Source organism: Sarcophilus harrisii, chromosome 2, assembly GCF_902635505.1.
Source record: "Sarcophilus harrisii chromosome 2, mSarHar1.11, whole genome shotgun sequence".
Classification (NCBI taxonomy): Eukaryota; Metazoa; Chordata; class Mammalia; order Dasyuromorphia; family Dasyuridae; genus Sarcophilus; species Sarcophilus harrisii.
The window spans coordinates 577,296,796-577,309,746 of NC_045427.1; the positions used below are offsets into that span (position 1 = coordinate 577,296,796).

General features: G+C 33.9%; 1 protein-coding gene across 3 annotated transcripts in view; it reads left to right on the top strand.

The window, feature by feature from the left end:
- Positions 1-12,951, top strand: part of INPP5F (inositol polyphosphate-5-phosphatase F) — an 86,721-nt gene that overhangs the window by 23,204 nt on the left and 50,566 nt on the right. For 2 of the 3 annotated variants that reach the window (XM_031955954.1, XM_031955955.1), the window contains exon 2: positions 1,379-1,459. In XM_031955954.1, coding sequence (XP_031811814.1) covers positions 1,379-1,459 — 81 coding nt within the window. Of the gene's footprint in view, positions 1-1,378; positions 1,460-12,951 lie in introns of those variants that run through there. The other variant, XM_031955956.1, reaches the window with a different exon arrangement.

Genomic DNA, 12,951 nt, shown 5'->3' on the forward strand with positions numbered 1-12,951 from the left:
ATGAGCTTCTAGCATAGATCTTCTTTGCTGTCCCTGTGCATGGTGGGAATTATCTCCTTTTTATCTTTACCCTCTGGCTTTCTTGACTTCTTTCAAGTCTCAGCTAAAATTTTGCCTTCTGTAAGAATCTTTTCCCAATTCCCCTAACGCTAGTGCCTTTTCTCTGAGATTATCTCCATTTAATCTTATATCTGTCATGTTTGTACATAGTTATTTGCATGTTGGCTTTTGAAAGAAGGGAGTATTTTTGCTTTTCTTTGTATAGTATCCCCGGTGTTTAGCACATAGTACATGCCACATAATGGCACTTATAAATGCTTATTGGTTTGCTGTACACTTTTCACTTGGAAAACTCATATTATTTATTATCTGTAGTAAGGTTATTCATTCTTTTACTTTTTTTCCAATAAATATATAGAGATTATAGACTTCACATAAGTAGTAAGATTAAACTACAGTGTTTAGAATCTTATTAACTCAATTAATTGTTAAATTCATGTCCTCTAAACAATTTAAGTAGAATTTCAGAAAAAAGTTTTTACCAACATGGCTTACCTTCTAAAAAACATACTACTCTGACTGCTTGTTTCTACTTATAACTTCTGAATGGTACTGGTTTTATGATCTTGCCAAATTTTTACTCTCTGGGCCTCTTCAGAGTAGGTATTCCAAAGTGTTATTTATATAATAGTGTCCCCAAAACATTAGCCTTCTATTTTTTTCACTTCAGAGAAAAGATTAAGAGCTGGAAAGGACTTTAGAAGTCATTTAGTATAATCCTTCTACTTGTACTTTATAGAATAGAGATTGCTAGTTAAGTTGTGACTTATCATCACACAACTCAGCTGAGATTTGAATCTAGGTTTTATGGCTCCAAATCCAAGGCCTTTTTCTTCTTTACCGTTTACTAAGATTTAGAATTGTCCTTGAATAAGGACCTATCTAGTGTGACCTCTTGTAGTCATTTAATCTCCTTGTTTCATCCACCCTTTTCTCCTGGATGATTAAGGATGATAACAATGACTCAGCTTTTTAGGTGACAAGAACAGCAGTTCTAGAAGACAGTATACTAAGTCTTTTAAAGCCAAGGAAAGAACATGTATCCTCTCTTGTAAAACTACATATCCTTCAAATATTCAAATCATAATGAGATCCATTCATCAAATGTGAGGAGAAAATACTAAGTCTCTCCCTTTTTAGTTAATATAACAATAAAAAAATTAGAGCCTTGACTGAGTTTTTAATTTGGATCATATTTCATACTTAGTCACTTTTGTTGGCCATTTTACTGTTTTAAAAATATGCTGCTTTAGGTATTTTAATATATTTTCTTATGTTAATATATTTTAAAAATAAATGCTTTTTTATTTTATTTTAGCCACTGACCTTCTTCTGGCCTGGAATCCCATTTGTTTGGGGCTAGTCGAGGGTGTTATTGGGAAAGTTCAACTTCATTCAGGTAAGTTTCTAAAGTTCTTGCAAAAAAAAAAAGCAACAATTTGTGAATAGAATCATAATTTATTAATTATTAAATATTTAGTTTACTAATTAAAAATCAGCAATATCTGCTATTTTTTTTTTTATCAAAGATGAGGCTATTATAGATCTTTGCCAGATCACAAAGGTTTAATTATGATTTTGATTCATTTTTCTTCCTTTTCTTGGTCTTATTGTATGTATACATGTTGAAATGTAAGACATGGAAAACAGCTTTGATGTTAAAATGTGAACTTGATCCTGGATGATACTGAGTTTAGATATTAGAGTATATGCATAACTTTTAAAAATGTCATCTCATAATTATGATTTAAGCTTGACCTATGGCATATGATCATAAGCAAGACTTATGACATGATCATAAGCAAGACCTATGACATATTTCTTATGATCATTCCAGAAATTATAATAATGCATACTTGTAAATTCTATGTCCTTGGTATCTTTCACGTGGCTATAACCCTAATTCAAGACTTTATTACATCTCTCCTAGATTATTTTTGTAAGTCTCCTAAATGAAAGTTACCCATTTTAATGTATCTTTTACTTAATTGCCCAATTTTCCAAATGCATTGGCCTTATCATGTGTTTCACTTCATTTCCTTATTCAAAAATTTGAACAGTTCCCTATAAGATAAACTGTGTAATTCTTAGTTTGGATTGTATGGCATTGCCCAAACGGATTTCATCTTACTTCTCCAGCATGATTTTGTAGTTCAAACTTGAAATTTTTTTTTTCATTTTTGGAGAGTGCAGATTATCATAAAATGAACATTTTTATAAATTCTCTTTCATACAGATAGGCAACTCATGTTTAATTTATAATGTACAAATTGCCCAGAATCATTGAGAAATTAAGTGACCTATGAAAGACTTGTTTTTTTCAGTAGTTCAGTTATCCAAAGCAATCCCAATAGACTTTGGACAGAAAATGCCATCTGCCTCCAGAAAAAGAACTAAGGAAACTGAATGTAAATCAACATATGCTATGTTCACTTTATTTTTTCTGTTTTTTTTCTTTTCCTATGATTTTTCCCCTTTGCTCTGATTTTTTTCTCTTCCAACATGATTCATAAAGTAGTATATATTAAAATAAATTTACTAGGAAAAAAGAGAAATTAAGGTACCCATTCATAGCTAGTGTATTTCACAGTTCTTACTCTCAATTTTTAACATGTTTTAGCTTGCAGTGAATTGATTAATTTTGATGTATCTATGGAAACTGGTTACATAATTATATTGCAAGTGGCTACTAGACCTCTTTTTAAAAAAAGACTTATTGTAAAATGATGAATTTGAATAATTTGAAATTCAGCTTAAGTAAAATTTGTTGTTCAGTATAGAAGCCTATCCAACTCCTTATGATGCCTAGTGGCTTGTCATTTCTTTTTTCCAGTTCATTTTACAAATGTGAAATTTGAGCCAAATAAGATTAAGTGACTTTCCCAGGATCATATAGTTAATCAATATAACTATGAACTTATTTCAACCTCCTATTTTTACATATGAGGAAATTGAGTTCCTCAGAGATTAAGGGACTTTTTTCCAAAATTGCACATTAAACAAAGTCTAGATAGTATCCTGTCTTGTGACTCCAAATCCCAGATACTTTTCTGTATGCCATATAAATTATGGCTTATTTGGTATTTTAGATAAATAGGAATCAGTTTTAATTATTTTTTAATTAAAATTTATTTTTGAAGTTTACCTCCTTGGATTATAAACCTGGGAACTGATAGATTGGTAGGTAGGCCCTTTTCCTCTTAATTCTCTTCCTCTCTTATAACTTTCTGATTTCCTTCCCAACCACCCCTGCCTAGGTGATTTCATCATGAGTTTAACAGAAACTCATGTATTCTAATTAAGAAAAATTCTCAGGATCTCTGTTGACACTTATTTATCTAGTATTTAAAGACAGGATTTAACAAACTTCCTAGATGGAAGAAAATGGTATTTAGCAATAGACAGAAGGGATGATTTTGGAGAAAAGTGTCTAAGAGGAAAATCTCTACAGTGCTAAAGAGTTTTCTCTTGTAGAATAGGTAAAAAATATTAGAAGACTTGAAATAATTTGTCACCAACATCCCATGTTTGTAAAGGTCATTCATTCCCTGACACAGTGGTGATCTGAAGACATAAGTTTCATAAAGAATAGTTGAATTAGAACTCTCAAAGTTAAGGTGAACAATATAGTGTGAAATTGGTCGATAGATAACTTTTGCAAAAAGGACTTCAAGCTGTCATTGAGGCAGGGACAATAAGGGGAGGACTTCTCTACAAAATAGTATTCCATATTACTCTTGATAGTTTTGGGGAAACCAGTCCTCTCGTATGTCAGGCTTGCTTCTGCTTTAGACTTTGACCTTGCTCTCTTCTCTGAAGTCCTCTATACCTCCTGGCCTTTAATTAGATGTCTAACCATATTCTGTAGCTGCCTTGGAGTGGAGGTTCCTAAGAATCCAGGCATCTCATTCCTGACTTTGCTCTGCTTGAAGGGAATGAAAGAACCTAAGAAGCTGAGGGAAGTGGGAGTGGATTCCAGGAAGGAGGTGTAATCAGTGCAAAGGCCCTGGCAGAGGCGGGAGATGGAATGAGGCTACAAATGGAGAGAAAGGGAGGTTGGTAGGACCAGACCTTTTAGGGTTTAGAAGTAAAACAAAGGGGTTTATATTTGATCCTATCGACAATAAGGAGCCATTAGAATGTTTGGAATAAGGAAAATCCTCTGGCAGTTCTACATAGAAGGCTTCGAATGAGGAGTCTTCATACAAATAAAGAAATCTGATGTACAAAGTAATTGCAGCAGGAGGGGTGCCCTGACAACTCCAGGAATTGGGAAAGAGCTCTCTGCTCAACTGAGCCTTGGCTGGGAAAGGGGAAGAAAAGAGGAATTAGCCATTGATGCTTTTTAAGTGGGAAAATGACATGGTCAGACTTGGTTTTACTAATTACATGTGGAGCATGGCTTGGAGAGGGAATAAGCAAGATCCAGAGATAATTAGGAGACTGTTAGTATTAGTAGTGTTCATGTGAAAGGTGACGTGAATTATGGTGATAGGCAGGGAACAATCACAAGAGAAGTGGTAGATAGATTCAGCAGAACCTGGCAACTTTAATACAAAGGACAAAAATGACTGGGATTGTTAGCCTGGATGGCAAAAAGAACAATGATATTTTTAATAAAAATAATGAAGTTCATGAGAAGAGGGAAGGTTTTTTTTTTTTTAAGGGGGGTATAGTGAGTTCACTTTTGGGCACATTGAATTGGAGCTACTTATGGGACATTCAGGGAAAAGCATCTTGTAGCAGGTGTCTGGAAATGTGGGACTGGAGCTTAGGAAAAGGAATGAAGGCTGAGCTTGTTTATTTGGGAATTATCTGCATCCAACTGATAATCATAGGATTAAGAAGATGGTAGAATCTAGGGGAGGGGGTGGTGGGGTAAGAGGTGAAAAATTGGAACAAGAGGTTTGGCAATTGTTAATGCTGTAAAGTTACCCATGTATATATCCTGTAAATAAAAGGCTATTAAATTAAAAAAATAAAAATAAAAGAAGATGGTAGAGACAAAGAGAAGGCACTCCCAGGACTGAGTGTATCCACACACAGGGAGAAATAAATGATAATTCTGTAAAGAAGACTGAATGGCTGGTCATATGTATAGGACAACCAGGAAAGAGCAGGGAAGAGAAAGAGAAGCCACAAGGAGAGAGAATTTCAGCTATTGAAGGAAAGTGAAGAAGGATGAAAATTGAGAAAATACATTTGTATTGAGCAATATAGATACCATTATTGATGTTTGCAGAAGGCGTAGAGGCAAAGAATGTAGACAGTTTTTTTGGGGGGAGTTTAATTTAAATTTAGTAGTCAAAGATGAGAGTTATAGAAAGCTTGCTAGATTATAGAATTATAGATTTTCTTTAAGGATGAGTTAAGGGGCACCTAGATGGTATGGTGGAGAGATCGATTGGCCCTGGAATCAGGAGGACCTGAGTTCAAATCCTATTTCAATCATTTAACACTTCCTAGCTGTGTGACCCTGGGCAAGTCAGCTAATCTCAATTGCCTCACAAAAGAAAAAAGGATGATTTTACTGCTCTTTGACTCGATTAAGTTTACTGTTGGAAATATACTCCAAGAAAATAACCAGAAGGAAACAAAGCAATTTGTACAATATTCATAACAATACTCTTTGAACAACTGGAAATAAACCTAAGTTCTCACAGTAGGGAAATAGCTAAGCAAAAATTATATTAATAAAATAGAATATCATTATAATAAGTGACAATTATGTGGAGTTCATCAATAACTAAAGAGCATGAATTTTTAAAAGTAGACTATGTAATAGTATACAATCACCAATTAAAATCACATAAAATTATTTACATAGTAACAGCAACAGGAGAATCTGAAATAATATAAATTGATTTTATATCAGAAGGTATAATTTCTTTCTTTTTGTTTGTTTGTTTTGCTGAGGTAATTGGAGTTAAGTGACTTGTCCAGGGTCACACATATAGGAAGTGTTAAATGTTTGAGACTAGATTTGAACTCAGGTTGTCCTGACTTCAGGGCTGGTGCTCTATCCATTTCACCACCTAGATGCCCCTAATTTGTTTCTAATAAAAACTATATGTGATAAAGCTTTCTTGATAGAAATAAATCATCTTATTTGGCTATCAGTTGGGAAATGACTGAATAAGTTATAGTATATGAATGTTATGGAATATTGTTGTTCAGTAAGAATTGATGAGCAGGTTGATTTCAGAAAAGCCTGGAAAAATTTACAAGAACAGAACCAAGAGAACATTATACACAGTAACACGATTATGTGATGATAATTGTGATGGATTTTACTTCTTTCAACAATCTGGTATTTCAAGACAACTCTAATAGACTTGTGATGGAAACTGCCATCTGTATCCAGAGAGACAACTATGGGAACTGAATGTGGATCAAAGAATAGTTTTTTTTTTCCCCTCACTTTTTTTGTTGTTGTTGCTTTTTGTGTGTGTGTGTGTGTGTGTGTGTGTGTGTGTGTGATTTCCCCCTTTTGACTTGATTATTCTTGTTCAGCATGATAAATATAGAAATATGTTTAGAAGAATTGTACATGTTTAATGTATATTAGATTACTTGCTGTCTTGGGGGATGGGGGAGGAAAGGGAGAAGAATTTTGACATAGGGTTTTGCAAAGGTGAATGTTGAATTCTTTGCAAGTATTAACTAGATTTTACAAATATATTTTTGCTAGTTATAATTTTTTATGTATCAAGTATTTTCTTGATTTTACTAGAAGATTTAATAAGTTTACAAAGGAAAAGGAAGAAGGAAATAAAACAGATAAATGTGACAGAAAATAGAAGAAAGAATAGAGCTATATAGAAATCAGGATTTTTCCCCATTCCTTCCCAGTTGGTTGTTGCATTAAGGTAAAAACTACAGAATAAAAATAGAATCATTCTAGATGTATATATTAGATTTGGAAATATCTTTTTGAAATTACTGAGTTTAACTTTTCTCATTTAATAGATTCATTCAAGGCTCAGGTAAGTGAAGCTATTGGCTTAAGATCACATTGTTAATTAATGATGGAACTAGAAACCAAGTTTTGTGAAAGATTCATTAAAATATACATTTACCACCCCACACATGAGCCATTTCTTTTTTGTTGGTATAAATCATTAAAATTATAAGCAAGACTTTAGGATCTGAAAAAATATTGCTTTCTAAAATGCTATTTAAAACAAATTATTTAAAATTTCATAGAAAAATCACCATTAAAAGTGCAGTAAAAAAGTTTTTACAAGAACTATATTGAAAATGTGATCCAGATGTTTTATTTTTATTTTTTTTAATTTGAATAATTTTGATAGGCCCATGAACACCTATTTCATTATTTATCTCTTTTTATCCTCATAATAATAATGAAAGTTAGGTTCTATTATAATCCCCATTCTATAGTTCAGGAAACAGGTTAATGACTTGCCCAGGATCACAGGGTTAGGAAGCATCTGGTGCAAGATTTGAAGTCAGGTTTGTCTAACTCTAGGTCCCTCATGATATTCCTTGTGCCACCTAACCAGTTAATGATGTTTCAAAAAAAAAAAAAAGAAAATTATGTACTATAAGCAGGGGATTGAAGGAATTCCTTTTTGAAAGTTTTTCAGTTGTGTATAAAGTCAGTATGAGAGGTTGAATATAAGAAAAAAGGCAAAAGGTGAAAAATGTTGTTGGAAATCAGCTAAGGAGGCCATAAGAGTAGAATGCAAGTATCAGTGAGGTCTTTGCTGAGATCATGGCTCCAAAATTTCCAGTAGCTACCTACCAATTAGCATGATATTTTTTCTTTTTTTTTTCTTGCTGAGGCAATTGGGGTTGTGACTTGCCCAGGGTCACACACCTAGGAAGTGTTAAGTGTCTGAGATCAGATTTGAACTCAGATCCTCCTGACTTCAGTGTGGTGCTCTAACCACTGCACCACTAGTTGCCCTTGCGTGATGTTTTTTCAAGTGAGTTCAGACCAGTCCTTTTCTATATTTGGAACATATTCTTTCCAGTTGCTTAATGAACATTTCAAACTATTCCTTATGGGAATCTCAAACAGAATTTGTCCAAAAACCAGAACTCCTTAACTTTTCTTTGGTAAATCCTTCTCCGTTCTTGAATTTCTTCATTTTTGCGCACCATCAGCCCTCAGGTTTATAGCCCCAGTAATATGTGAACTCTTCTCCTTAGAGCCTTTAAAGACTCCTTTAGATCCAGTCAGTTGCTAAAGCTTGTCTTCTACTTCTTCATCTCTTATATCCAGACCTTTTTTTTTAATTCACATAGCTGTAACCCTAGTGCAGATGCTCGTCAACTTTTACTTTAATAGTATTTCAAGGCAATAACTTAATTTTTAAATTATTATAGCTTTTTATTGACAAAACATGCATGGGTAATTTTTCAACACTGACCCTTGCAAAAACTTCTGTTCCAGCTTTCCCCCTCCTTCCCTCCACCTCCTCCCCTAGATGGCAGGTAGTCCCATACATGTTAAATATGTTAAAGTATATGTTAAATACAATATATGTATATATATTCAGTTATCTGCTGCACAAGAAAAGTCGGATTTAGAAAGAAGGTTAAAAATAATCTGGGAAGAAAAACAAAAATCCAAGCAAACAACAACAGAAAGAGTGGAAATAAGGCAATAAATTCTTTTTTTTTTTTTTTTTAATAGCTTTTTATTTACAAGTTATATGCATGGGTAATTTTACAGCAGATTGACAATTGCCAAACCTTTTGTTCCAATTTTTCCCTTCCTTTCCCCCACCCTTTCCCTCAGATGGCAGGTTGACCAATACATGTTAAATATGTTAAAGTATAAATTAAATACAAAATAAGTATACATACATACATCCAAACAGTTATTTTTCTGTACAAAAAAAAATAGGACTCTGAAATAATGTACAATTAGCCTGTGAAGGAAATAAAAAATGCAGGTGGACAAAAATATAGGGATTGGGAATTCTATGTAATGGTTCTTAGTCTTAGTTCTTAGAATCCAGAGTTCTTTCGCTGGGTGTAGCTGTTTCAATTCAATACAGGCAATACATTCTTAATTAATTTTCTTACCTCAGGTCTCTTCCAACCTATCCTCTACCACTATGAAAATAACATTTTCTAAAAAACAGTAAGTTCCAGTGGGATTCAGCTGTTGTAATGATAAAATACAAACTCCTTTGTTTGTCATATAAAGTGAATCCAGCTTGTTTCTTTAGGTTTATTTTATAATCTTTCATCTAGCCAAATGGACTTGTTAAAGTTCTTCACACACTACTTTTGTTTACAGTCTCTGTGCCTTTGCAAAAACTAGCTTCCTTTCCTGGAGGGCGTCATCTCTGAGTCTTAGACTCCTTTTCTTCCCTCAGACCTCAACTAGAATATCTTGTTCTCAGAGAAGTCTTTCCTAGTCTCCATAGCTACTAGAAAATTTCACATACATATATACATACATTTGTTGTATGTGTATACACACACACACACACATATATATATATACCTATGTGTGTATATGTTTCCTCCACTAGAATGTAAGCTCCTTGAAAGCAGGAACTGTTTCATGTTTGTCCTAGTATTTTTCAAAGCCTGGCACTTACTGGATTAAAAAAATAAATACTTTGTTAGATTGATTGCAAATCATCTTTTCCCTCAAAAGGAGCTGGGAAGTGTTTGAGTCTTCCTCCTTAAATGTCTGAGCACTCTGTCTGGACTTATCCTTTACCTTTGTCACATTTTATCTCTTATCTTACTTTGTTCTTGTTAAATCTTTATTTTTGTCATTTAGTCTTTTCAGTCCTGTCTGACTCTTTAGATGAGCCTATCTGTGATTTTCTTGACAAAGATATGGAAGGGTTTGCCTTTTTTTTTTCAGTTCTTTTAGATTAGAAGGTTTTTGAGGGTAAAGATTATTATTGCATCTTATCTTTTTACTTCCATTGCCTTGTATGGTTGTCAGTTATAGTAAATGGAATACATTCTTTATGTAGCCATAAAGTGTTTTATGGCTTCTAAGTGTTTATGTATAGCTCTGATGAAACAAAATGAATGAAAACAATTCATTTCCTTCAAGGAGTTTACTTACAATCTAGTACATGATGTAATTATGCACATAATGTAGCTAAGAGAACATAAATTCTTAGGAACAATTAAAAGTTTTAAAGAAGGAAATGCCATTTAAACTGAGTGATAAAGGAAAGCTTTGTGGAGGAATTGGCAGTTGATCTGGAACTTGTAGGATAGGTAGCAGAGTTTAGGTGAAAGGATTCCATATCCAGGGAACAATGTGAGTAAAGATATGTTGAGCAAAGCATGAGTTGTTTCTGGAACTGTGTGTAGTCCAATTTTATTGGAGCAAAGATCATGTGAAGGAGAATAGAAGCTAAGGGTACAAATAGAGGCTAGCACCAAACTATATGGAAAGATTTGAACTACAGGCTCAAAAAATATCTCTTTTATTTGGTAGACAATAGAGAACCATTGAAAAGTTTTGCACAGAAGGATATTGTTTGTACATAAGAAAATTTAATCTAGCAACTATATTAAAAGGAGATACTTTTAAGTGGGAAACGAGCTGGAATATGTCTAATTCAAGCAAACGGTAACGGGATAACTTAGTTCAGAGAAGAGGTAATATGACTGGTAATAAAGACATAAGGGATAATTAGAATTGAAGAGTTGTCAACTAACTGGATATAGCAGGTTAGATAGAAGAGTAGAAGATGATATTCAGATTCATATATATCTTATAGATCATTTAATCTATCCTGTCCAAAAAAGACATACCTAACATACCTAACTTTAACATACTTAACACATGCTCAGCTAATCTTTACTAGAATATGTCCCATGAAGAGGAACTCTCTGATCTTCCAAAAAGCCCCTTCTTTCGAGTAGCTCTTATTGTTGGAAAATTTGGCATCTGAAATCAAGCAGAATGAGTTTAATCCCAATTCTTCTGGGAAACCTTTCAGATACTTGAAGAAAAGTCTTTGACTTTGTTGGGTATTTTCTTCTCTTTGGCTAGACTTCCCCATTCTTTCAGATCACCCTCCTAGAGGCTGACCTTGATGTCCCTCCTGGTTCTGATGACCCTCCTCTGGATAGTTTCCTGCTTCTCAATGCCTATACTAAGATTCAACTTCCAGAATTGAGTATAATTATGCAAATCTGGTCTGACCAGGCCAGATTACTGGAGGGCTGTACCTTTGGATAGAATACTTGCCAGTGCAGTTTAAAATTGCATTATCTTTTGGCTACCATCATATAGCTTTGAGCTTGTAGTCCATACACAGATCTCTGAAAGGCAGAGCCGCATCATGACTCAAGTGCTGGATTTGGGTTCCGAGACATCTGTGCTCACATTCTAGTTCCTACTTCTTAGTTATTTGATCTAAAACAAGTCATGTTATCTCTCTGAAACTCAATTTCCTAATCTGTAAAATGAGGAATATAATATCTGCCTTCTAGATTTGTCATGAGAGCAGGAAACCTTTTCTTTCAAAGCTGAAAAATAGTCAATAGTTAACATCATTTATTGAGTATTTACTGTGTGCCACATATTTTTCTCAATATTGGAAATACAAAGAAAGCTATAAGACAGAATGTGCCTTAAAGGACCTCACATGGCGAGACTTACATGAACTAATGCTGAGTGAAATGAGTAGAACCAGGAGATCATTATATACCTCAACAACGATACTGTATGAGCATGTATTCTTTTGGAAGTGGATTTCTTCAACAAAGAGAAGATCTAATTTAGTTTCAATTGATCAAGGATGGACAGAAGCAGCTACATCCAAAGAAAGAACACTAGGAAATGAATGTAAACTGCTTGCATTTTTGTTCTTCTCCCCGGGTTATTTATACCTTCTAAATCCTTTTTATTTATTTATTTAATAGCCTTTTATTTACAGGTTATATGTATGGGTAACTTTACAGCATTAACAATTGCCAAACCTCTTGTTCCAATTTTTCACCTCTTGCCCCCCACCCCCTCCCCCAGATGGCAGGATGACCAGTAGATGTTAAATATATTAAAATATAAATTAGATAGACAATAATATACCTTCTAAATCCTATTCTCCCTGAGCAACAAGAGTACTGTTCGGTTCTGCACACATATATTGTATCCAAGATCTACTGTAACCTATTTAACATGTATAGGACTGCTTGCCATCTGGGGGAGAGGGTGGAGGGAGGGAGGGGAAAAATCGGAACAGAAGTGAGTGCAAGGGATAATGCTGTAAAAAATTACCTCGGCATGGGTTCTGTCAATAAAAAGTTATTAAAAAATAAAATAAAATGCTTTTCCTTCCTCAAAAAAAAAAAAAAAAAAGGACCTCACAATTTATTGGGAGAAGGCAGCACATGGAAAAAGAGTTTCAAAGCCAGGCGTGAGGTGGTAATACTCAACTCAGGGATGGCAACATTTTATAATTAGAGTGGGAAATTATTTGAGGAGGCAGTACCTCCCTTAAAAGGTAGAGGACCAGGGGGAAGTTCTTCTCTGTCCAGTTTGAATTCCCTCTAGTCAGAGGCAGGGATGCTGCAGAGGTATGAGTTTTAAGAGTTGATTTCATCTTGTGGAATGATGAGTTTCTATAGATCATGAAGTCTAGGAGGTCAGCCAGATGGGAAATGATGAAAATCTTTCTCTCTCATATCACTTCATTAGTGAGTCATTTCTTATATGGTATACAATTAAAATTCTTCCTTTGCTATTGGCCTTCCAGGTTATGCTTTTCAGAGTAATCCCTTCCTGATTTTTTTTTTTTTTTATCTTGCAGTGTAAGGATTTTGTTTTTTCCCTTTTTCCTTTTGGGTCTAAGATTATAGAATGGTTATTTAAAAAATATAGTAGCATTATTATTTTTATTAGGACTTCAGTGTTAAGATTTTTAATGTCTG